Source organism: Leptinotarsa decemlineata, unplaced genomic scaffold, assembly GCF_025532065.1.
Source record: "Leptinotarsa decemlineata unplaced genomic scaffold, Ldec_3_MD MMD2_tig00000251_RagTag_RagTag, whole genome shotgun sequence".
NCBI lineage: Eukaryota > Metazoa > Arthropoda > Insecta > Coleoptera > Chrysomelidae > Leptinotarsa > Leptinotarsa decemlineata.
In genome coordinates, this window is record NW_027412547.1 from 9555655 (window position 1) to 9583642 (window position 27988).

The 27988-nt window shown below is 33.6% G+C and overlaps 1 protein-coding gene across 2 annotated transcripts; it reads left to right on the forward strand.

Moving 5' to 3' along the window:
* LOC141481679 (uncharacterized) lies at positions 1-27978 on the forward strand. 2 transcript variants are annotated; one of them, XM_074173660.1, is made up of 2 exons: positions 1-38; positions 27210-27978. In XM_074173660.1, the coding sequence occupies exons 1-2, from the start codon at positions 3-5 to the stop codon at positions 27570-27572; spliced, it is 399 nt and encodes a 132-aa protein (XP_074029761.1). In that variant the 5' UTR covers positions 1-2; the 3' UTR covers positions 27573-27978. The 2 variants fall into 2 exon arrangements, with proteins under 2 accessions (XP_074029761.1, XP_074029759.1); XM_074173658.1 differs by lacking the exon at positions 1-38 and adding an exon at positions 26712-27151.
* Positions 27979-27988: the final 10 nt, after the last annotated feature.

The window sequence follows — 27988 nt, forward strand, 5'->3', positions numbered from 1 at the left end:
GAATGGACCAGGAAACTAAAGAAAATTTGATAAATGAGGTATGTATGAGGTAAGTTAGACATTGTGTCCTTTTCCATAAAAATCAATGAACATGAACCCGGGAAAATCTACTAGTCAAATTTCCTCCGAAATGAATATCAGTCATACAAGTGCTTTTTTCTTGAAAAAGCGGTTGAAAATGTTACAAAATACACATATCTCGAAAATTGCATCCAGGTGATCCCAAAAATCTGTTTTTCCGTTAAGCAGCTGTCGCCCCCATACGAACGACAACTCTCAGAAGTTGAGTAACTTGTGCGACCTAACGAGGTCTTACCTTTCAACGTGTGATTCCTAACACGGCGATTATAACTTTGTAAATGGCTAATAAGGAGACCTAATTTTCCTGTTCACCTGGAAAATGTAATTTGGAAAGATGAAAGCACTTTTACGAATTGTGGGATATTCTACAGAAATAACGAACACATTTGGAGCATAAACAACCCCAGGCAGTTCCGAGAAATTCGACCTCAAGTGCGATTTAGGATTAACGTGTGGGCAGGAGTTTACAATGATAGAATTTTGGGTCCTCATTCATTTGATAAACTTCTGAATGGAGAAATCTATCACCAGTTTTTGATGTCGATCTATGAAGACTATTTGGATGATCTACCTTTGGCTAACTAAATGGGCCGGTGAGATGGCCAGCAAGGTCTCCAGACTCAAGTGTTATGGATACATTCTCATGGAGTACACTGAAAAATAGAGTTTATGGTCAGAGGGAATATCAAAATATTGAGAACCTTCAACACAGCATTGTTAAGAGAGTTCGGAAGATTTAGGAGGAGGGAAATTAATCGTGCAGTGAATAATATTCGAAGAAGGGCACACTTGTGTTACCATGAACAAGGCCAGCATTTTGAGCATTTGCTGTGATTCACTTCTGTCTTTACATTTTAGTTAATTATTTTTATTTGTTAAAAGTTCTATTTTCATTGAAAAGGACACAATGTGTAATTTACCTCATACGTACCTCATTTATCAAACTTTGATTGTTGATTCTGTCTCCGTATTTTTTCATTGGCTTTTCAAACGAACAAAACTCGGTGAGATTTTGATTCAACATGGTTCGATGTGGTTGTTGTCTTTCGGGATACAAGTTCAAATACATTTTCGATGTCCCAATACTGTTTCTATCGTATTTGTAATAAATTTGTATCATATCTCTTTTTCCTTCATTCATGAAAGCCATTTTTCGCCAAAAATTCAATACTTGTACAATAATAAAATATCATTGAGTGTAACAAATTGAAAGTCAAATTTAGAAACATCAAAGTTAAAGCCTAGAATGATAAGAATTAATTTATCTCCAATTTTTCGAAAAAGAATGATAACTTAGATACATAATTGGAAAGGTAAAATCTGGTTATATTCAAAACAGAAAGCGACTATAAGAAAAAATAAAGTAGATGATGGTGGCCTGAAGACAAAATGTCGGATAGTAAATCTAATAACACCATTGTGTAGCAGGGAGGAAGTGGCAAAGTGGAAATGCAATTTATTTTCGAATCCTTCGAAAAATAAAGCCAGAAAAAAATTAGAACCATTTTCAGAAAATTCTGTTTTTTCCTTAAATCTCTGAATATACTCAGAATTTCAGCACTTTCCCTACGGCATATTATTGGTCAGGTAAATCCGCAACTTTGCCCCGAAATAACCATCTTTGTTTCCGAGATCCCAACACCCAGTAGATCCATCTGAATTGAACTATAAAATATAACATAAAATTTTTTATTTATATCATCGTGTTTTTGTATCTTTCTCACTCGAAAATATCAACCTGATTTCTTGCGCGCCAAAGAGGCCTAAAACGAAAATCTCTAATGACCAAACATAATTTCATTTCCAAAAATAATTCAATTTGGTTTGATATTTTTCTTGCATAAACTATTTCAGAATCCCAACTAGAACGGAATTTGCTACAGTAATCGAGATTCTGGTGCATCATGCACATTGATAATAAATTAAAACCAGTCCGATGCCAATATCATAGGCCTAGTAAAAATGTTATTAATGTCTAACATCGCGTATGAAAATGACCACCTACCTAGGCCTCCTATTCATCCTCACCGCATATTCGATGATAGTCTATGAGATAACATTATAAAAGCAATCAAGAAACAGGATGTTTTATCTGCTTGTTTATTTAATCTAACACTTGCTACGAGCTACGTAATTTTTAATAATTTACAGAACAGGATCTGGTATCAGGGTATCTTATATCTCTCCTGACAATAATAATTAGTAATGTTGTCCACCCCAGAGCCATATATCTAGATATATAACAACCAATGAGGAACTCGCAGTTTGTAGTTGGAAAAATAACTGGAATGTGCTGGATCATCTTATTTACTAGATATCATCGATGTATAGGTGGAAAAATGAAAGCTCTCATAACTAACTCACTGAATGCGAAGTGGCTCTCCCATCAGTCGAACAGGTATTTGTAACGTACACTCTGAAATCATTTCAAATTCAAATTAAACTATATTCTTTCACAGTATTTATAATAGGAAGTTAATAAATTATAATAATAACAATAATAATTAACAATAATGAATTTTTTTTTTTTTGGCGAACAAAAGTTCGTATAGAAAAAAGTCAGATCCAGCAATAGACCGAATTAACCGTTTCTGATAAATAAATATATTCATAATATTTGTAGATGATCCTCGAAAACTTGTTCGGTTGATGACCTATTCATTTTGTAGAAATTTATATTAAATATAGGATGAAAATCCTCAAGAACTAAATCTATATCTTAGGCGCGATTCGTCCTATACTTGATATACTATAATTATATATAATTGATTATACAGGGTGTCCCATATAAAACTACGCGTGCAATTATCTGAAAAATGAGAGAGAATATCTATATTTCGTGAAGGCAGATGATTTTGGTGTCTAAGGGTCCTCTTATTTGCGAAGAGATCCAGCAATAGACGTCATCCATTAGGGCGTCGCGACACCGACGACAATTTTTTTAAATGGTTACCTAGATTTTCCGATTCGTTCTTGAATTCTGCATTGAATTCTGAATTCAGCCATATAGCACACTTGTAGTTTTCCTCAAATACTGATGAAAAAAGGCAATTTTATTCCATATAATAAAGAGGGCCATGAATACGTCAAAATTAATGCAATAATAAATGTATCCATCTGTTATGATTTCATCGTCTGTTCAATTTTATCTAGTTGCGTATGTCTCTACAAATTAAAATAAATGTTTGAAATTACCAAAAAATATGAATTTCACTAGTTCGGACTTCCATTGTCTACTATATAGAATGATTTGAAATCCGTGAAACAACTAAAAAAGAAAAATTCAAAATGGATAGCTGAAAATAACAATCATATTAAGCAAAATAAACCTGAAATGAAATAATAGTGAAATAAAATACAAGTAAAATAGAACAATTGAACAAAAATAAATGAAAATAAAGAAATGAAAAAAGAAAATAAAAATAAAAGTTGAGAGATTCCAAGTCACATTAGTTCACGAAGTTTCGATTGTTGGTATCTACAATCGTCTCCGGGTGATGACTGGACTGATTCCGAGAGATGACTATTTATAGGTCGTTCGAGTCCTTTCACTTATCCCCGCTCTCCATTTTCCGCTTCACTGGTTCCGTGGGAGATGACCGTTTTGGCGGGAGTTGGCCATTTTTCTCTTGATGATGGGTTTCCATATGTTGCGTATTTCTACGCTGGCTTGGATAAATACGTTGTTGGACAACATGTAATCGGCTTTTTTGAATTTTCTCCTAAACCAATGTTCCTCTCTGTGCAAGATCTCAGCTTGGAACCACTCGATGTTGTGTTGATGGGTCCAAACATGATCTGTTATTCCTGATTTGCTGGTTTCCCCTCGCTGTGTGTTGTTATTGAATGTTCGCATTGCAGAGCACAAGAAACACACACAGCGAGGGGAAACCAGAAAATCAGGAATAGCAGACCATTTTGGACCTATCAATACAACATCGAGTGGTCCCAAGCTGAGATCTTGCACAGAGAGGAACATTGGTTTAGGAGAAAATTCAAAGAAGCCGCTTACATGTTGTCCAACAACGTATTCAGTCAAGCTATCGTAGAAATACACAACATATGGAAACCCATCATCAAGCGAAAAATGGCCAACTCCCGCCAAACGGTCACCTCCCACGGAACCAGTGAAGCGGAAAATGGAAAGCGGGGATAAGTGAAAGTACTCGAATAACCCATAAATAGTCATCACCCGAAGGCGATTGTGGATAGAAAGTTTCCGAATCTCTCAGAGCTTATGGTTTCATTATTATAAATTGCAGAAACTTTCATAATATTGAAGCCATGAAGCTGTTGTATTTCACCTACGTACGTTCGAAGATATAATATGCAAGTATCGTCTGGACTCCATTCTATGGGATTCATAACATAGCCTTCGAAAGAGTTCAAAAAAAGTTTTGTGAATTTCTAATTTTAAGAACGTTTGGAACTTTTTAGTTTAGAGCATCGCAGAAAATGTGCGTCGCTCATATTTTTATTCAAGTTAGTAAAAGAAAGAGTTGACTGTCCTAAAATTCTGTCCAAATAAACTTAAATGTACCACGGCCAGCTTCACGATCTCACCTCTCAGAGCAAGAACTAACATTATGCTCAATTCCCCAATATATGTTATGTGTACAAATTTCAATAGCATTACATTATTAGAATTGCTAACGTGTACTTGAAGTAGGTAATTAGTTTTTCTTTTTTGTTCATTTTATTTTTCGTTTATGGTTAAGTATTGTGAATAAAATTTTATATTGTCCTGTAAATGGGTAACTGCTGAACAATAAAGATATTATTATTATTATTTTTATTATTATTATTATTATCTCTCCGAGGAAATGGATTTTCTGACTATGAATACTCGAAATCTATTTTTGCGCACTTCCAAACATTTGTTGCACTCCCAAACATTGGTTGAGGAAATTAATCAGATATCATCTATTGGAACGGTACATAATATAATATATGAAAGAGCTACGGATAAAATTTCACTTGCATGGAACATTATCGTCAATGGCAGACTTCAAAGTTTCGGAATAAGACATTTGTTTTATTACCTCATCAGTACCGTTGTGGATAACATTACAAGATAAAATACCTAGTTCATTCATAAAATTACGACATCACAAAGGAGTTGAATCTACTCTTGTCATTGATAACAGTAGGTAATGCCATTCATTCGCTTATTTGATTTATTCCCAGCTATAGGAATCTTTTTTAAATTAAAAGGGGTATTTTTCAGGAGGGATTAGTTTTTGGGAAAAAAGTTTTTAGCTTTCATTTCTTCATTTTATACAAAAAAATTGATATACTCATCTTCGAAGAGAGTTTATTTTCAACTTAGTTGTTTTCTTCCTTCCTTTGGAAGTTACCCACAATTTTTTGTAAAAAAAATCGCGCCAAAAAAATATCATTTTCAATTTAAGCTAGATAACAATTTTTTTTGTCCTTAAACAATTTATATATTTTATGTTTCATTTCTGTGAGCTTACGTGTTTTGAAAAATCGAAATGATTTTTAGGAGAGAAAGGTTTCGGCTTTCTACTCCTTCATCTATATACAAAAAAATATGTGAATTTTCTGAAGAAATGTAGAAAGCAATTCATTTCAGAATAAAATCTTCACAAAAAAGTGTAGATCATGTAATCAAGTAATTTTCAGTCACAAAGTAGAAGAAAAAACCCTCTTGAAACAACTAAACATGTAAACACGCTCCTTTGGCACGTAAAAAATGCGTCTAATATGAAATAAACTATCTCTAGTGATTTAGAAGTTGTGAAAAAATGGTGTGACGCAAACTACTTGTGCTTTAATATTAAAAAAACAAACCTACTCACCTTCAGCTGTAATATTAACAATTTATACTTGAATGGACAAATTCTTGAGAATAAAAAGGAATCCAAATTCCTGGGACTCTTCATGGATAACAAATTAAAATTTGATCAACATATTTCAGCTTTGAATAAAAAATTGGCATCAGGATGTTATGCATCAAATGAACTGAGTTCATCGACAACAAAAATGGTATATCATTCCCTGATTGAGTCCCACCTGAGATATGGTGTTGCCTTCTGGGGATTTTGCAGTCAACAACTTTTTCATTCAGTGTTTGTTTTGCAAAAGCGAGCGGTTAGATACTTATGCAAGGTGGGAGTGCGTGAGTCATGCAGACCATAATTTTTTAGAGAAAAAATTCTCACTGTTACTTGTATTTTCATACTTGAAACTGTTTGCCTGATTTACAAAAAACATAATATGGTTGGAACTCCGGAAACTACAAATTACATAACCCAGCAAGTAACTAAAAATAAAATACATCTTCCTGTTCCAAAAACAAGCCAGACAAAGTATTCTTTGATTTATGAAAGTAAAAAGCTGTATAATCACATACTTTATGAAATTAGGAAGGAAAAAAGTTATGAAAAGTTCAGAAATCTTGTTAAAGATGCCCTTGCAACTAAAGCGTACTACAATTTCGATGAATATTACAATGGAACATTGCTGTGATTTAATATAGGTGTTTTTTTGTTGTTTATATTGACACCTATACTTCAAATTATATTTTATATTATTTTATTGCCATGGTATGTGAACTTATGATCAAATTGTATATATTTGTTATTTACATCTTTTGAAAGGGACTATACAAACTATTTTGTCTACATTTTGTTAAATTTTATTTTCTATTGTTATATTTCATCTATTAGATATGTGAACTTAGTTTTGCTCAAATTGTGTTTCTGTGTATTTGTGTTTTTTGAATTGTTTCTTTTCTTTTATTCTTTGAAGTGCTGTATATACCAGATTTTTTAACAAGTTTTGTCAATAAGATTGTATTTTCTTGGACAATAAAGTATATGTCTATCTATCTATCTATCTATCTATTATATTTAAGTATTTTTCTTTCAGTTTGTGTCTGAAAGTTATTTTTACCACATTTTTTTACGAAGATGGAGAATTAATCTCCTTCAAAAATATACCCATTTTATTTTAAATGAAGTTACCAAATACATACAGTTGTAAATAATATTTTTGATTATGTTTAAAAAGTTTATTTACTCCCCAGTTTCAGAATATAAATTGAGGAAAAACGAATGACACATGTCCTTGCCCTTCACTAGGACTTTTCAAAGCTGCCGGTGACCTTAAAAAGCAATCTACCGATACCTTCCAGAGATGGTTTCCACTATGACATAATAGCAAGAACAGCTGAAGGAAAAAATCATTTTTCATTCTTATATTCCAAGAATGAAAAAAGGGAATAAAAGTAAAGGTTTATAAAAGTACCAAGATCAGAGGGACCAGCCGTCAGGAGTAATCGCGGAATGTTAAATCTCAGGTGTCCAAGTCCATTGTAAAAATGCAGGTGTGCAACTCTCTAGTGATGATGTTACCGTAAAACGAAGGCTGGGTTGCCAGATTGAAGTTATTTTCGTTCTCTTGAATACCTACAACAAATTCAATAGTTTCCCCGTTTTTTGATTCATAATAATTTATAAAGTTCTGCATATTACTTATGAAGAAAAGTTCCTGTGAACATATTTTATAAACTTCAATTTTTTGCAGATATCTTTCATTAAATTTTTTTATTTATTTATTTCCAAGAAACTACAATAGTTTATGCAGAGAATTATTTATACAAGAAATATTCATACATGAATAGGTAACTTAAAGGGAGCTATTTCAGAATGGGTGTAATTAATAAAAAAAAAAACAAGCTAATATAATTATGTAAATTATTAAAACAAATAGTTCTTTAATGATATTTTGAATTTTTCTGTGTTAAAAAGTTGTTTAAGATCATTTATTTATTCATTATATTTTGATGATCATGTAAATTTCTATATCGTATACATTTTATAGTAGAATGTTTTTTATTTTTTATAACGGACTGCAGAAAGGTGCATACTTTATATTACTAAATAGACTCGATATCAAGTAAATGCTTTGTTTTATATAGGATCTGAGAAATATAGAAATACATTATTAGCTTCATTCTGTCAACTCCTTGATGGTTTCAAAGTTGCATTTGAGGCAGTTCCCTATATCCTAATCAAATACTGAAATTTTGAATGAATTTTATATGAAATCCCAATGATTGGCGCTAGTTTTTTTTCGAATGACATCGATCTAAATATTCCACGAAAGAGTTTCACTATGTGTAAACCAAAAAAACTGAACGCCAAAGGACCTTTCAATTTTGTTGTGTCCTGACATTGATTTGGAGGTTGTTGTCTTACAGGGATTTTTATCAATAAACTTTAATGACACTTTTCAAAATTCAAAGTAACTTTGGTTATATTGAGCCAAATATCTATTTGTTTTGAATCGGCTTCCATTTGTTGGTGTATTAATTGCGAATCTTCATTGCAATAGATCAAAGTTGTATCATTAGTAATAATTTCCCAGAAAGCTGTAATTCCGAAATTGAATTTATATAAACAAGAAAGAGTAAAGGTCCCAATATAGATCCCTGCGGTTCTCCACAAACTTTTTTTTAATGAACTATTCTTATTTTTGAAAGACACACATTGCTTCCTATCACTTAAATAATTTTGAAACCATAAAAATGCATTACCTCTGATACCAATATCAAATTTGTTCAACACAATTTCATGATTAACAGTATCAAAAACTTTACAGAGGTCTAAAGACAGAAGACCACATTTTTTTGCGCACATCCAATTCTAACTGAATATTACAGATCATATCCAAAGCGGCACATTCTCTATTACTAGGCAATATTGTTTTAGATACAACAAATAAATGGATTCCAAATATTTCGATAATCTCTTGTACATTACTCTCTCAAGAATTTTGGATATAATTTGGAAAACATAAATCGTTCTATAATTGTTAACATCATTTCTTTTTTGATTGTTTTCAATTTTTGAAGAATTTTACCCGAATCATACGAAATATTGAAGTGTTTTGAAACAGAGTTACTAATTCTAATTCAACTCTCTTTATAATTTTGGTTGTGATATTATCAAATACAGAGTCTTCTTTTGTACTCAAATCATCAATTAAATCATAAGTTACCTGCTTCAAATGTATTGATTTTGGATAACTCATTCTCTCAGTAGTCACAATAGTGGATGATAGTTTCAAACTTTCACGAATTTCATTAGTGTCTTCTATCTGTTTTCCAATAAAATTATCAGAATCATTTTTTATTTGTGGAAGTGGCATTCAGACCACATGCCAGGGTATCTGATTTCCTTTTCATTGCCAAAGATAAAGTGGACAAGTTGGAGAAATCAGTCGTTTCCGAAATTAGAAATACTGAATAAGAATTCGGGAAATAGAAAGAGTTGTAGAAGACAAAAACTATCAGTGTTTTTATTATTGCATTCAATATATTAGGATTTCGAAGAATTTGCAAATTCTGTTGAACTAACTCGATAAAGCAGAAAAAAAACTCGTGAAACTCTTTTCTTTTCTTTCAAAGCGAAAACGGAAGTTTGATAGTTATTTTTTGTGGATCTCACAAATATTACACCTCGTCAAATTTTCTCATGTATCAATTTATTGACTGAATTTAAATTGAACTAGTGGTTCAAATTCACTGCATTCATAATCCTGATAGATTAACACTTTCTAAAAGGACTCATTTGAGAATACATGCTAGAGTGTGCTAAAGTGTATCATTCAAACACGATCCTCATCGACCTAGTATTCCCAAAACAGTAATAACACCATAGTTAAAGGAAGAAATTGTTCAAGAAATTGAGAAAAATCCTTCGATACTGTAGTTTCATATCAGTAATTCTTCTACTGGAGGGGTTCTGAGTCCTTAGGCAATTGTACGTGTACACACACATTTCAAAAATAAATTGTGAAAAATACCATCTAGTAAACGGCCAGATGGTATGTCTCTCATACCATGGAAAAACGGTAAACCTGTGGTATGGGACTTTACTTGCGTTGACACGGTCGCTGCTTCCCATCTAGCCGAAAGTTCCAAGTCTGTTGGAACTGCAGCATTTTCTGGCGAGAAATTGAAAAGGAAAAAATACCAAAATCTTGGAAACAACTATCTGTTTCATCCAGTAGCGGTTGAAACTTTTGGTGTTTATAGCCCGGAGTTTCTGTTATTCGTTCATGAACTCGGAAGGAGAATGGGCCAAGCAACGAAAGATCACCGTTCTACCTCTTTTTTGATAGAAAGAATTAGTATTGCTATTCAACGTGGCAATGCTGCTTCAGTACTTGGAACTATTCCTCCATCACATAATTTTGACGAGATTATGCATTGCCCTAAATTCAGTACGGAACTGAAACCTCTTCGAAACAAGCCGAGATATGTAGATATTCATCAGTCTCCTATCAAGGTTAATTCACAAGTGATTGATCCACCTTCTTCTTTTTCAGTGCGGTCAGTGGACTCAGGTCATTCTTGCCCCCAAAAAATGAGTTGCAGTCCTCGTAGAACTGGTACCCTTTCAGTGGAAGAGCTTCTTGAAGCAAGAGCCGAATCGATCCCTCTACGAAACCCTTCTTCACTTGGAAGGATCGATCGCCGCTTGAGAAATGGTTCTTATGGAGATTCTGTGAAACATGTTCTTCCTTACGAATCAGTAGATAGTTGTCCTGAAAATCTAGAGAAGAAAATTGGATTGGATAATTTAGGAAACACTTGCTACATGAATAGCATTTTATGAGTGTTGTTCATGACGAAGAGTTTCAAGAACGAAGTTTTAATGATGAACGAGAACGGGAATGTTTCCTACTTATTCATCAAACTCAAACAACTGCTCATGCAGCTGCAGTTTCGCAAGAAGGTATCATCTTTCCCTCCAACCGATTTCCTGGAGTCTTTGAAGTCCACTAGATACTCGTTAGGACAACAAGAGGATTGTTCCGAATTCTTGGGGTTCTTGTTGAATACTCTTCGTGAGCAAAACAATAGCAAAATCAATACTCCTGACCGCTTTGGGCTGAATGATTCCGTACAATCCATCTCATCTTGTGTTTGTAAATCTTTTGCTGAAAAAATCCTCACTTGTTTACTTTGTGGTGAATGTTCAAGAAGTACTGAAAACTTATGTGAATTTCTGGAACTCCATCTAGCTTTTCCTAATACGACTAATAACCAGTCCGTGCAAAGCTTATTGTTAAATCATCTGAGAATGGAATTTTTAACAGGTGATGATCGACTGTATTGTCAAACATGCGCCAAACTAACTGACTGTTATAAGGAAACAAGTATAGCTGAGGCTCCAGTCAATCTAATAATAACACTGATGATTTTCAAACAAGACTCAACCTCTAACGGAAGCAAGAAACTCTTTGGAAGGTTCGAAATAGATGAACATTTCAACCGAGCAGACCACTATTATAATATTCATGCAGTCATTGTTCACTGTGGTTCTGGCGTTGAATTTGGTCATTATTACGCCTTGGTCAAAGAAGAAACGGACTGGTTTGAGTTTGACGATAGTCGTGTGATGATGTGGTGCTGCAGGTTTTTCCGGGTTTTCCTGCAGCTGAAAAAGCAAATGCGCCACTGGAATCAATGAAGTCGCCCCGGAGCGCCAATTAATTTTTATTGTTGTTTTCATTTTATTTTTATCGTTGTTTTAGAATAAAATGTTGTGCGGTAATTGTGAAATATCTCAACTTCGCATCAGAAGTGCTGTCCCGATATTACCCAAAGGATTCAGGAGCATCCATTATAATCTTTTCTGGAACTATGAAAGCTCATATTGAGTGGAGAGTGGTTTTCAACAGAGAAGAGAAGAAACTATGCCACGTATGTTGCGGGATGTACCTCTACCAAACTTGTGGAGCATTTACGATGGAGTGCCTCTCGAATATCTCGGTAATACTTATGTAATACTCTTTGAAAAGTGAAGAACCTCAACAATGGTAACCACTGTCGCTGGATCTGAATCTTTCAGAACTCCTGTATTGCAGTGCTATTCGAAACAATTCAGGCAATTTTTAAGTGTGAAATATTCGTTAACAAGACGACTTCATTCATGTTACCAATTTGAACAACTGAAATATCAAGAAAAATCATACTTTTCGTCTGAGCGTATATTCATTTTTTGGAAATGATCACTTTCACTGAAAAGTAATTAAGCAATTTTCTTCATATCCTGAAGACGCCAACTTGGTTGGTGAAACATGCATCGAAAAGAGTATTGCATTCGTGCTTACGCAAGAGATGCCAGTTTTACCATTCAACAAGAAACACACTGTATTTTAAATATTTGCTCGAATTTCTAGGAGAATAATGAAAAAAATATTTATAAATTATTGCTGTTTCTAGTTACTATTGAGTATTTATAACTACATTTTATAACTTTCTTATTAATCCGTGGACTATGCTTGAAGACTGCCAATACAACGCGACAAAATCAAAAACTACCGAAAGGGGTGTCATATGGTTCTTACCAGTGGACGGAGTGGTGAGAAATTCATAAGAATTGCTTGGAATATGGTGATGTTATTCGTGAACAGTCGAAACGGTGATACCGTATTGGTGTTATCGCAAAATTAAAACTATCGCCCCAGAAAATAAATTCAAGCGAACTCACAAACCGATGAGTCACGCGTGATGAAGAAATGTTGCAATTGCTTTGATTTTGTTCGACTCAGTGATTCTTTTTTGATGCTAAGTTACATGTTGGTTCTGTGTTGTCTTTTTTGAATTAAAATTGATGGACATAAATATACTTCTGGTTGAGTGCACTTTATCAAAGGTTTTCATTAGTTCGGACTTCCATTGTCTAATATTATATAAAATGATTCGAAATCCTTGAAAGAACCAATAACAAAATGGCTAAAAATAAAAATTATTTCAAACAAAAAAACCCTGAAATGAAATTACATTGAAATAAAATACAAATGAGAATAGAACAATTAAAGAAAAAATTAAAAGTAAGCCAAGTTACTTCACGACGTGTCGATTGTTAGTATCCACAATCGTCTTCGGATAATGACTGGGTGAATTTCATTAGTTCGGACTTCCATTGTGTAATATTATATAAAATGATTTGAAATCCCTGAAAGAACCAATAAAAAGAAAAACTGAAAAAGGATAGCTGAAAATAACAATTATATGAAGCGAAAAACCCTGAAATGAAACCACAGTGAAATAAAATAAAAATAAAAATATAACAATTAAACAAATGACGATTGTGGATACTAACAATGCTTTATTGTTCAATTTTTATTTGTATTACATTTGACTGTAATTTCATTTAAGGGTTTTTTTGCTTAATATAATTGTTATTTTCAACCATTCTTTTTTCATTTTTCTTTCTATTGGCCAAAAATATTTTCACTATCTTCCATATGATTGATTACTTATTGAGAGGTAGATGTTATGACCATATTATTAATTATTAGGTTTCACATAGATTCGACTTGAAAAGATCATATTAAAATATCAACATATTTTCTGTTCCTGTTCACTTTAAAGTTCTGGTTTTGAACGTTTATTTCCTTTTTATTTAGAACTGGCAACAAGGCATGTTACCATATGGCAGTATGTCAAGATTGTCGGCCTAAGAACTCTTTGCACGTGTATTTCTTATTTTGGATTTAGTTGCAAAAAAACTTGATCTTTCGAGACCATCTTTTTTGTCTATACATGTCTTAGCTTGACTCTTTTTACTTGATATGGAAGTCATTGTTTTGGTTACCAACCCCAAGAAATACAATATGGGTGAATACGTTTGAATTGATAACCTTAAGGGTGTATAGAATTTGATCGTTTACTCTACATATTATGGTGAAATTTTTGTTAGGCTGCACCTTCCAATTTTGAAAAAATGGGTGTACTCACGTATTTTGACGTGTAGATTACGATTCTGAACATAGAATTTGCAATTTTTCGGCCTTCTTTTTACACAATAAAGAATATAGAAAAACACTAGTATAACTTGATTCAACAATGGATTTGTTTTCTGATGCCATTTAAGGCATGAAGAATGATACTTTGCTGCACAGATATAATAGAAACGAAAATAACATGATTCAATAGCAACACAAATTAAAAAATAAAAAATTATTCGAAACTGATTTGAAATTGTGTTCAACTTCGACATCCTATGGCTTGTTGTAGCTGAAAACTTTTAATAAGTCTGAAATCAGAATAAATCTATTCTATACTAAAAATTTATTTTGTTGTAAAAAAGCCTGGGATGCTTCAAAACTTCAATACTTTAACGAAATGTTGAAATTCTAGCAGAAACATCATATCCGATTGTTGAAAGGCCTACAATCGGTGGGGTCAGAGGATTATGAATGTTGAAGTGTTTGTAGCAATGGTTTACCCATATTGAATAGTTGAATACGTTCGTAATTGAAAGATAAGAATGAGTTGCGAAATGAATTTTCATCCATCAAAATTGACAACTACTTCATTAACATCAACATCTAGACACGTCTGCAGGGTCAAGTCAAAAATCGAATGGAACAGTTCAAAACAGAGCTTATTGAATATTCTAACACTTCTAACTTTCTTGTTATGGAACATATTTCAAACCTATTTCAAAGAAACTGATAATGATATATAATAATAATATAATAATGAATAATGAAGTAACTGCCATGGTACTCTCGGACTACAGTAAAGCATTCAATACATTAGACCATAATATTCTGTGTAAGAAAATGTCATTTGTCGGATTTAGTGAAGGGACTGTAAATCTATTGTTACCACAGAAATCGGACTCAATTAGTATGTCTTGATGGAAAGTGTTGTAGTGCTTTACCTGTTGACTATGGAGTACTTCAGGGCTCTATCCTTGGCCCCATTATGTTCTCTCTCTCTCTCTCTCTATATATATATATATATATATATATATATATATATATATATATATGACTTTCATAAAATAATTGATCATTGCACAGCTCATTATTATACAGATGACACTCAGTTATATTATCGATTTTCTCCAAGTAACTGGCAGGTGGCGGTGGAAAAATTTAACAGCGATCTACAAAAGTTACTGGATCTATCTATAGCCCATAACCTAAAATTCAATTCTAAAAAATCTCAGCTGATACTTTTTGGCCCGAAACACAAAAATTCCAAATTGAAGTAGAACTTTGCGAAATCCTCATATTGTCTAGATTAGCATATTGCGATATAATCTACGGGCCTGCTTTGATAGAAATTGATGTAAATCGCTTACAAAAAATACAAAACAATTGCATTCGTCTTTCAAGAAAAAGTTGAAAACATATCTGAAGTCTTCTGGATAGATAATATATTCATGTTATGCCTTGCTCATATGGTTTTCCCTTTGTCTCACTTTTGTGTATGTTTTGCTATATATTTTAGCTCATTTAAGCTGAATATATTTTTAATACCTACTTTGAAATTTATAACCTTTGTTTTTTTCTTCTTCTTCATGAACTACTCACTTACCAATGTATACTAGGTAATTAGTTAATTAGGTAATTAAGTTGTAAAACAGCCTCGGAACTTGGCCCTTTCATTGATTTTTTATCTACTTCTTCTTTATAAACAACGTACGTCAATAAATAAAGCCCATTTATTATTATTACTATTGTTTTTCCTTCTAGCAAATCTTTAATATGTAACATACACCAATCAATGTGTTTTGACCTTTCGGAAATTATATTTTTTTCGGTGAGTTTGACCGTGCCTTGATTGTCAATGGAAATAGAAAATCAATTACAAAAAAATTGTTAATAGAATATTTTATGAGCCAACTTCTTCAAAGAAAATTAATTTTCTGGCTTCTTCGCCTTAGGCGAATAATTTTGATTCTATAGTACTTAAACAGTGTTGCTTGCCCACGGCTGGACCAACACACGCTCCTTCTCCAATTTTGAAAACATAGCCACTGTGGGACTTTCTATGTGTTTAATTGGATCCCCAATCTTATCAACCGTAAGCTTCCATAATTCCAGTTTTGGAATATTCTAATCCATATTCTCTTGTTCCATTTAGATATCGGAGAATATGTTTCTTGAGGGTCTTTGATTGAACTGTCTCATAAATGTTGCGGAAATGCCGTCGAAAATGTCGAAACTGACAAATATAAAAGACTTTCAGTTACTCTCTGAAAAAAAAGTATCTTCCTCATTTAAGGGTTCATCGTCATCAATTTTGAAGGTTGTGTTTTATGAACAACGGATTTAGGAGCCCCCAAAGAGAGAAATCTAAGAGTGTTAAATCCGGTGATCTCGGAGGTTATTCAACTGCTCCCCTTCTGCCACTCGGACGGGAAGAAAATAATGACTTGGAAATGTAACAGATTCTCCTGCAAAAGTTCATTACCTTCTGCATCTATTTGAAATTCTAGCTCGTGAGTTATAAGTGGATTGATAGTCTCTTCAAGCATTTCAAGGTACAAATTGCCAGTCAATTTTTCTTCCAGAAATAATGGACCAGTAATGGCATTTTCAAGAATACCATTCCAAAAAATAACTCTTTTTGGGTGTTGTTTGTGCCCTTCCCGAAAAATATGCCAATCAGAAAAAATTAACACTCATCGCTGAAACAGATGAAGAAGATTAGGGATTTTATTGACTCTATGAGACATGATTTCACAAAACTCTATTCCCCTATCATAATCATCCTCGTGGAGCTCTTGAAGAATCTGCATTTTATGAGGATGAAATTTATGCATTTTCAATGCTTTTCTTACAGTCTCGCGTGACATTCCCGTCTTTTCTGATACTGATGGTGAGGAGCTCGTGGGCTCTGTAGCAAATTTTCACAAATCTTCAATTTGAGCTGCTTCATTTAGTAAAGTAAGCACTTAACAGCCCAACAGGTACAATTGTATGCACAATACTACCCGTCGATCAAATTTGCGAACCAATTTTTTGCCTGAGAACAGAAACTTTTTACAGCATAAGTACCAAAAAAGAACGGCTATCTGTACACTTTCTGCGATGAGTATTAAAAATTGAGCATTTACTAAACACAACTTTACCACCATCTACGTTTTATCATTAGATCATTTTTTGATGTAAATTAATTGAAGCTAATGGCTGATGTTACCCTTAATAAAGGGTTAGAACGGTACGACCTAATATTCTTACCAGTTCTGGTCAAACCATGCATCTCAGTATAGGAGTACTAATAATCACTTCTCTTAGTTTAGAACGCTATTTTTCGGAAAATGCTCATTGAAGTGTCCCTCTTGACAATATAATTGACCTGTTCTTTCGATTCCTCATTGTTTACTGGAAGGAAAATATTATAAGGAGTAGAAAGTTTTCAAATTGACACCTTGTATATATGTTAAGTGCCAATTCGACATAATATTCTCATATTGTCGACACAATATTCCCATATTGTGTCGACCTACCCCCCCCCCCCCCATATACCCGTTTTCGTAGTTTTCTGGAATTTTTTTCTTCTACACTTGATTTTTTCGTGATTGACAATGTTTCATGATGAATTTCATTAGTTCGGACTGAAATCCCTGATAGAACTAATGAAAGTAATGAATGAATTAAAAATGAATAGCTGAAAATAACCATTATATTAAGCAAAAAAAACTGAAATGAAATAATAGCGAAGTGAAATACAAGTAAAAATAGAACAATTGAACAAAAAATGAAATGAAAAGTTAAGAGATTCCAAGCAACTTACTTCACGACGTTTCGATTGTTAGTATCCACAATCGCCTTCGGGTGTTGAGTATTTATGGGTTATTCGAGTACTTCCACTTATCTCCGCTTTCCTTTTACCGCTTCACCGGTTTTGTGGGAGTTGACCGTCTGGCGGGAGTTGTCCATTTTTGGCTTGATTATAAGTTTCCATATGTTGCGTATCTCTACGCTGGCTTGGCTGAATACATTGTTGGACAACATGTATGCGGCTTCTTTGAATTTCCTTCTAAACCAATGTTCCTCCCTGTGTATGATCTCATTTTGGGACCACTCGATGTTATGTTGATGGGTCCAAACATGGTCTGCTATTCCTGATTTGCTGGTTTCCCCTTGTTGTGTGTGTTTCTTGTGCTGGGCAATGTGAATATTCAATGGCCTCTTAATTTCACAGATAAAGGAATTTCCGCACTCACAGGGTATCCGGTAAATGCAATTCTTGGAATCGCAGTCCCCGTTTGGCGGCCTGGTATTCGTGAGGCTGCTACGGATAGTGTTTCCGGATCTGAAGCAGGTTCTGATGTTGTACATGGATTCAATTCTTCTTATCCTTTCCGATACTCCTCACTGGTTGTTACGGCTTCTCTTCCATGCAAGGCTCCTGCTGTCTTTTAGTCAAAGTCTGTTTCACCATCGGTTTGGAGCAGCCATTCCGTTGAAGATCATTTTTGATGATGTCTAGTTCCGTTTCGAGATCTTCCTTCGGTAAAACTAAGAGGCCATCGAATGTTCGCATTGCCGAGCACAAGAAATACACATAGCGAGGGGAAACCAGCAAATCAGGAATAGCAGAGCATGTTTGGAACCATCAACATAATTTCGAGTGATCCTAAGATGAGATCATACACAGAGAGGAACATTGGTTTAGAAGGAAATTCAAAGAAGCCGCATGTTGTCCAACAATGTATTCAGCCAAGCTAGCGAAGAGATACGCAACATATGGAAACAAGCAAAAATTCGCCAAACGGTCAACTCTCACTAAACCGATGAAGCGGGAAAAGGAAAGCGGAGATAAGTGAAAGTACTCGAATGACCCATGAATGGTCATCTCTAGCAGTCCAGTCATCACCCGTAGACGATTGTGGATACTAACAATCGAAAAACGTCGTAAAGTAACTTGGCTTGGAATCTCTTAACTTTTTTTTTCAATTTTTCTATTTTTCCTTGTATTTTATTTCACTATTATTTCATTTTAGGTTTCTTTTGCTCAATATAATTGTTATTTTCAGCTAATCATTTTTAATTCTTCTTTCATTATTTCTTTCAGGGATTTCAAATCATTTTATATAATAAAGACAATGGAAGTCCGAACTAAATTTGCATTATTAATTGCAGTTGGTGCAATGTAAAACTTGAACTGAACTCAACCTCATTTTGACCAAGAAGAATGATGTAGAGTATCATTTTGTTTCATTTTACTTATATAAAATACAATTACATTCATCTTGGATTCCCATTCAAATCTTCATAAATTTAAAACGCGTGTCTAGAGACAATTTGTTTGTTCTGGTGTGAGAAAAGTATTTTCAACAGACCAATTTTACGTCAGAGGTTCCAATTTTCATATTTTCAAAAATACAATATTCAAAATTCAAGTCTTTATTTATTCTTCAAATTACTTTTGGAAAGGTTATTCACTGGTGTTTTGGAACTGCAAAAACTGCATCAATGTTGTTTTCTCTCTTTTTCGAAACTATACAAATGCCTACTTCAATGACCCAATCATGGAAGTAGTATGGCCCTATTCATACTCAATTAATCCTATATTGTCTAAACATATAACCCTAATTAGTGTTGTATCGAGATCTAACAACCGTAACTGTCTCACAGTCAGCACATCATATTTCTACCCTATTGATTACAACATTTAGACAGCTTATGTTACAGTTGAATGCTTGGCCGGATGTCTTGATTTAGAAACTGTTACGCCGGCATTTTACTGGTAGAACATATTTATAATAACGATCGTAGTCAGAGAATGAATTTATCTGAAGAAAACTGGGAATTGAAATTCAACCTGAACTGATATACAATTTCAACGTTGATGTCAGACAACATTTGAAATGTCTTTGAAAATGAATGCAACTGAATTCTATTCGAAACAAGCTTCAATATATCACAAAAGATAATTTGAGAATGTTCTGAGAGAAATTCAATTTTTCCTTTCACTGGAATTTGAGACTTGTTTTACTTTGGATACTATGTGGTTTCCAGAATCTTGGAATTTATGTAGGATTTCATATATTTTTTAATCCTTATCAAAATTTGTTTGGTCAGTAGTAACAGTATAAACAATATGAGAAATTAATGTCATTTGCAATTTATTTTGACAATATAAACATTGGGGGTATGATTTTTTTCCCTTACTATAGCCGTAAACATTAATCACATATTTTGCCAACATCTTTATCACATACAAAACTTTTGTGTGACGAAAATCATCTTTTTCTAGTCTTAACTCAGAAATAACCACCTCATAATAAAATGGTGAGAGCATTTTGGTGTGTAGGTTCTCACGGCCGGTGTCTAACAAATTGTGCGATGTTTCCGGGTTCATTGGCAGTGGTCTGTAGGTTTTTATACCTGACGTTTCGTCTGCTACTGCGGCAAACTGCTGGGATGCGCACACTGAAACGGCCGACTGATCTTGTACCTGATTGATCCGACCCTTCTTCAATTATTGGGAGAATATTTGTGTTATGAATTGCAGATAGCCATGTCTTGTTGATGTTTAGGCTTCCCTTGAAATTATTCTTATGTTCATGTATTCCAATAAGTTGATGAATATAGCTGAAACTTCCTGTTTTTTATACCACTGTAATGTTAGTTGCGAATACAAGTGGTATTAAAACATAAAAGTTGTATCCCTCAATTTTCTTTATGTACAGTAGAATTCATATACAGTGCATTTCTTCAATGCCCCCACCTTCTATTTTTTGAACGGGTCAACTGAAAAAATCGAAATTTGGGATAATGAAATTGATGGATGAATACTTTATTTTGAAGTAAAATTGACAGATAAAACTTTCAAGATGGCGACTGGGCGCCATCTGAGAAAAAAAAATTAAAACGAAAGGGGTATCTTGTGACACATCATTTTGAAGCTCCTGACGAATACTTTACAATTCTATAATATGAAGTCAATATCTTTATCTACTACAAAAAGAAGGAACATTTCATAATTTCCTGAACACAAACACATTAGTATCGATATTTTTAGAAATATTCCTTTTTATCTGCCATATGGCATTTTAACAACCCGATAAGGTTTGTTAAGTCATTTTTTGTTTATAAAACATTACTGAAATCGTCGAAGCGAATCCTAATGAATTCGATATGGATATTGTATTCCAACAAGATGGATCACCACCACATTACTACAGTCAAGGAAGAAACTATTTGCATACTACTTTCCCAGTCGTTGGATTACCCGTCGTGATCCTACAGAATGGCCAGCCCCCTCGCCAGATTTGACACCTTTGGATTTTTTTATGGGGCAATTTGAAGCAAAAGGTGTACGATACTGAACCTGCTTCAATATTGGAAATACGGCAGAGAATAATAAATATTTGTAGAGATATTGGCGTTACTGTGTTAGAAAATGTACGGCGTGAAATATCGGATAGGCTGTTCATATGTCAAGAAGTTCAAGGCAACCATTTCGAGTATCTTCTGAACTGACATCAAGCTTATTACCTCATATTTTGTAGGTAAATTTCAATGTATTCAGACAATTATTAAAAGTTCCACCATTTTGTAGTAGGACAGAATATGCTGGAATACATGACTTTATATTAAATATTCGAACTGCAGCCCTTGCTGTATTTGACAGTAACCCAAACGGTGTACAAATTCTTATTGAACCTTGTGTGTGGTTTCTTGCGTAATATTGTTTATTTCTGTTCGAATTTTCACTTGTACATCTTCAATATTTGCTAGTTTCGTTTTATATATAACATTCTTCAGATGGCCCCACAGAAAATAATCCAAAGGATTTAAATCTGGTGACCGCGCTGGCCATTCAGTGGGTCCACGTCTACCAATCCACCTGTTCGGAAAAATTTCATCTATACGTACCTTCTAACATCTACAGCATAATGTGGAGGTGCACCATCCTGTTGAAACCATAAACTTTCATCAAAACCTCCAGGATTACGTCTGCTGGGAAATAAATTACGTAAAGTAGGTACGAGATATCCCCTTAAAAACTCAAGGTACTTTGCCCCGTTTAAATTAACTTCGATAAAGTAGGGTACAATGATTCGATTTCTTACAATTCCAGCCCATACATTTACCTTTTGAGGGTATTGTGTATGATGCTCACGCATCCAGTGGGGGTTTTCTTTTGCCCAGTATCTACAATTCTGACGGTTAACCTCACCATTTAACGTGAAAGTGGACTCATCAGAAAAAATAATGTTTTGTATCAAGAGAGGGTCTCGGTGACATTTATCCATCATTTCTTCGCAAAATTGGAGTCGTCTATCGGGATCATCTTCGTTTAATTCTTGCACAACTTTGATTTTATAAGGATGCCATTTTTCAAGCTTCAATAGTTTGTGTACCGTTTTTTTGCCAACACCGATTTCGCGACTAACTTTACGAACAGAAGTGTGCACATCTTCTTCAAAACTCAGTAAAACATCTAATGCTGTATCAGCATTTGCAGGGGGACGACCTGATTTGCGTACATTTGCAACCGTACCAGTTTCTCGAAATTTCGTTTCCAGCTTACTGACTGTTGAACGCGTTATAGGTCTTTCTGGATATTTATCATTAAACAAATTGCACACTTCCATCTGAGTTCGCGATCTGTCTCCATACCCAATCATCATAAATATTTCAATTCTTTGTTTTACACTTAACTCCATTTCTACTTCCAATTAAATCTAAGCAATCATTCGAATATTCACGAATACCAAAAATATTGTAGTACTAAACTGTCACTGAACATCAATAAATTACTAAACAAATAATGATATTTCACAAAAAACTAGACGACTATGTTTTTTTATAAATGTAGATAAGAAATAATTTCTTTCATATTCTGTCTGCTAGACCACAAACATGTTTGGAAACAGCTCATTTTTATTACTCTACACATGTAGCAAACTACGGGGTGTTACATTAAAACCAATTGCTGCTAGACAATAAGTATTTTTGATAATATTGTTAATTTACCTAATAAAGAATGTTACGCGTTACTTTATTAGCACACACACAACTACTGTATTTTTGTCCACCCTGTACCAATTGGAATCAACATGTGATACATTTTTGAAATCAGCTAAGCTAGAGTAATCCGAAAATTGAGACAAAATGGGGGTGTTCCATTTAAAAAAAATCACGGTGACGTCATTACTCGAACGTAATTCACCCTGTATATTAGATTATTATTTTAAAATACGGTAAATTAACATCAAAAATCGACGTGTTTCAGGATTATTTCTTAAAATGACCTGTTTAGCTAAAAATGAATTTGTTCCATACTTTACGGACACAGTGTATATTACATTGTGTAGTGTTCATTTGAATGTTATCTGTTTCAATTTCATTACAAATGTTTGGGGTCCAAACTGAATGAGAAAAAGTTGAACAACTCAGTAGCACTTGTGCTAACTGAGTTGAACTTCGCCTTTTGTTATGTCAGCATCTAACTCTCTAATTTATTTAAATATTTATATATAACTACAGCTGGGTAACAATAAAGACGATTATTATTATTATTATATCTTATAGAAGGTTCTGTACATGATTTACACAGTTTCGGAATGAGTTTTTATGAATAAATTTATCTTCGGAAGTTGTTCAATTTCTACATAATGATATAGGTACCTCATGTTTTTTCAATTCCAAAAAACTATTAGTTTTCCATTACGAAAAACTTCTAGAAATCACCAGTGAATAAATGAAAATGTTACCAACAACGCGTGTGTTCTCCCCAACGATATAAATCTGTCGAAAATATTTTTCCTGATGTCCGATTCCAGTAAAACGTTTCGTGCTTGTGACAGGTTTTGTGAGCGGTTTAAATTCTTGCAACAGATAAAATAAAATGCCTTCGCTACAACAAACTCGAGCATGATTTATTATATTTATAATCTTATCACTTAAATTACCGAGTTATGTCGGCCTTCTTCAGCATGCCATATGGAGACGAAGATTTACTTTTAGATTTACTTACATTTCATGTTTGTGTCTGCTCACAGATATTCAGGATGCAAATATTTATGATAATTGATTGTTACTTGTGGACATGTTAGATGCGTTTTCATAAAAAACCCAACTCCAGAACTGAAAGGCTCAAACACTAGGAACAACCCAAGAAATTCAGTTTTCACAACTAAATAAAGAACTGAACTAGGTGAATTTTTTAGTCGATATCACGATACATTTCTAGAATAGTCTCGTATTTTGGGGAACATAAAAATGTTTGGAATATCAGAAAAAGAGTATGTGTGTACTTATATAGGCACGTAAGAAGTTATACTTCGTTTTTGGTTTTGATTATTTCCCGCTGTGATTTATTTGATTATTTGTTTAAGTTTATTCCTGTATTACAAGTGCTTATTAAAATTTATTTCAATACTATCGTCGTGTTGTACTGTGTATGGGACAACCTAGCGATAAATTTCACTATTCAAAATATTAAGATTACTTTAACAAAGAATCATTTATTTCAATTTAGTATTTGGAATAATTTAATTTTCCGGATGATTATAATGTTAAAATCTCTTTTAGTTTAAGATGTAAATAAATAATACTTACCGTCAACTAACCTCAAATTCTACAAACGTATCCAAAATAATATGTGAAAACCTCTTTTATAATCATAGTAAATAATCTCTAAATCAATAAATTATTATACATATATTTTATTCGGACTGAAACAAAACACGTGTTGTATGTTCAAAAACACTTGAATACAGTTGCCATTTCTCACGCAAACACAAGTAGATATTTTTTACTTTTACTCTGTTGGTAACTTTTTTAGAAAACTAAAATGTTGATTAGATAACTTCAGGAACTTCCTCTCCGACCGCGACAGACGACGGTTGTGCCGATAACGACCGTCCTTAAAGATGGAGTTCAAAAGCACGTTTGTGCTGTGTGCTGAATTTTTTAGTGCACATGTAACACATCGTATTCATGTTTGAACGCATGTCCTTCTGCTAAAAGGTGGTTTGCAAATGTGGAATTGGTCTTTCTATTTACAAAACTACTGATATGATCTTTAATTCTTTGGGAAAGTGTTCTCCCTGTTTGGCCAATATACATGTTTGGGCAAGAGCCACAAGTCAGCTAATATACTCCTGATCTATTCGACACCGAAGTTTTGTCTTTATTGTTATTGAATTTACTTAGACTATTATTCGTTCTCTAAGCTACGTCAACGCATTTTTTCTTCAAAAAAACGGGCATTGGTTGGTTCACCCAAACATGACATGTGTCCTATAACTGACGTTATCGCATCTTGAATTTGGGTAGACCAGGTCCGTGGCTTGCTTTTGTAGTTTTTTGGAAAGAATGGAGTCTATAATATCTATCTCATTACCGTTGTTGAACGCGATTTGTTTGATCAAACTCAGCTCTCTCTGGAAATTACTCTCAGGCAGTGGAATATCCAATAGTCGGTGAAGCATACCTATTGAATGCAGCAACTGTATGCTGGTAATACGTTAGTTATGAATTTTTATTTCCATCATATAAGATTAGTTAGACAAGTTAACAACAAAAGGCACATATATGCCTATGAGAGCTTACAAAAAACATAATAATATTATGAATGACGGAGGCGCAGAAGTGCCACATATTTTTATTATTTGTTTCTTGAAAATTACGACTTTGAATTTCGAGATTTCGACTTTTATCTTGAAATTTCGACTTTTATCTTGAAATTTCGACTTTAATCTCAAAATTTCGACTTTTATCTGGAAATTTCGACTTTAATCTCAAAATTTCGACTTTTATCTCGAAATTTCGACTTTAATCTCATAATTTCGAAATCACGACTTTAAACTCGAAATTTCGACTTTAAATTCGAAATTTCGACTTTAAATTCGAAATTTCGACTTTAATCTCGAAATTTCGACTTTAATCTCTAAATTCCGACTTTAATCTCAAAATTTCGACATCAATCTCGAAATTTCTACTTTAATCTCGTAATTTCAAAATTACGACTTTAAACTCGAAATTTCGACTTTATATTCGAAATTTCGACTTTAATCTCGAAATTTCAACTTTTATCTCGAAATTTCGACTCTAATCTCGTAATTTCGACTTTTATCTCGAAATTTCGACTTTTATCTCGAAATTTCGACTTTAATCTCGTAATTTCCAAGAAATAAATAATAAGAATATGCTGCCCTTCTGCGTTTCCGTAGTGAACAAATACCTAATAGTAAACTATATAGCTTGTTGAAATAATATTTTATCTATCAGATTTACCTGACTATTAGATAAGGAAACATTGTAAAATTGATTTAGGGCAATTAAGACGCAGATACCTAGCAAAGGTATCTATGGTATAAATAAGGACAACATTGTATGTATATTTAGTTTATTCTTCCTCTAGAAGATGATCACTTTGAGATCGAAACACGTGTCGAGGTGTTTAAAAATAACGGTTTGGTGTTGGAATAAAACTCCAGTAATATTCATTATTACACCAAATATTCCAACCAGTGCATCACAAGAACGGACAAGTTTATTCATGTATATTTCAATTAGTTATTTCAGGTTATTTATTTTTTTGGACAGCATAAAGAGGTACCTGCTCCTACTTCATGTACTTTCTACTTTTCTGTTCAAAAATATTTTACAATGGTCATTGTTACTCACTGAAAGACATGATATTGAATCGAGACATACCAGAGATACATTTCCAAAGAATGATTGTGTTTTATGCGACTCGGTCGTGCCTGTAGTCACAACCTCGCCGTAAACGGCGAAGCAGAGTGATTTACAAGAGCTAATTGCTATTCTAAGTACGCGACAGCAAGGTACCACCGGCGCCAGATAGTCGCCAACAAACAATACGAGTCAAGACGTGACATCTAGAATAAATACTTTTCTGCCTACCTGTTCCACTGCAATGACTGTTCCTTATATATTTATGATTGTTCGAATTTGGATAGGTATACCCTGTATGGTGATGGGTTCCGAGAACATAGCGTATATCATTCGGAGCAGGACATCAAATTGGTGACAAATACGCAACACAAAAAATTACTATATGTACTTTATAGTGAGATTTGCGCTGAACAGTTTACAAAACTGCAACATGTGTTTCGCTAAACAATAGCTTCTTCAGGCGTGTTCCTACTGACTAAATTCTGCTTAATTGATGCTTTATATAATATAACAATTTGAATCATATGATCTTATACCTACCTAATGATTATCAAAAAAGCCAAGGAAAAAATACGGAGACAGAATGGACCAGGAAACTAAAGAGAATTTGATAAATGAGGTATGTATGACGTAACTTAGACATTGTGTCCTTTTCAATAAAAATTAATAATTTTCAGATAAACATGAACTCGGGTAAATCTATACATCAAATTTCCTCCGAAATGAATATTTATCGTACAAGTTCTTGGAGACATCTCGAAAAAGGCGGTTTAAAATGTTACAAAATACATATATCTCCAAAATTGCATCGAGGTGATCCCGAAAGGCGATTAGAATTTTGTAATTGGATAATAAGAAGACCTGATTTTCCTGTTTTCCTGGAAAATGTAATTTGGACAGAGAAATTCGACCTCAAGTGCGATTACAAAGATAGAATTTTGGATCCTCATATATTTGACGGAATTCTGAATGAAGAAACCTATCACCAGTTTTTTAATGTCGATTTTCAAAGACTATTTGGAATATCTACCTTTGGCTAACTATAGCAACATCTGGTTTCAATATGATAGTGCTTCACCGCACACTCCCAGACAGGTATCTAATTACGTGACTGAAATGTTTGGTGATAGATGGATAGGGAATAATGGGCCGGTGAGGCGACCAGCAAGGTCTCCAGACTTAAGTGTTACGGATATATTCTTATGGGGTACACTGAAAAATAGAGTTTATGGTCAGAGGGAATATCAAAATATTGAGGACCTTCAACAGTATTGTTAGAGAGTTCGGAAGATTGAGGAGGTGAAAAATGAATCATGCAGTGAATAATACTCGAAGAAGGGCACAGTTGTGTTATCATAAACAGAGTTCTATTTTCATTAAAAAAGACACAATGTCTAATTCACCGCATACACACCTCATTTATCAAATTTTGATTTTTGATTCTCTCTCCGTATTT

Excerpts from the sequence above, each read along its gene's own strand:
- LOC141481679 (XM_074173660.1), top strand. The coding sequence starts at position 3 with ATGGACCAGGAAACTAAAGAAAATTTGATAAATGAG. Across the intron at positions 39-27,209 it reads AAGAAAATTTGATAAATGAG|ATAAACATGAACTCGGGTAA; the intron begins GTATGTATGAGG and ends AATAATTTTCAG.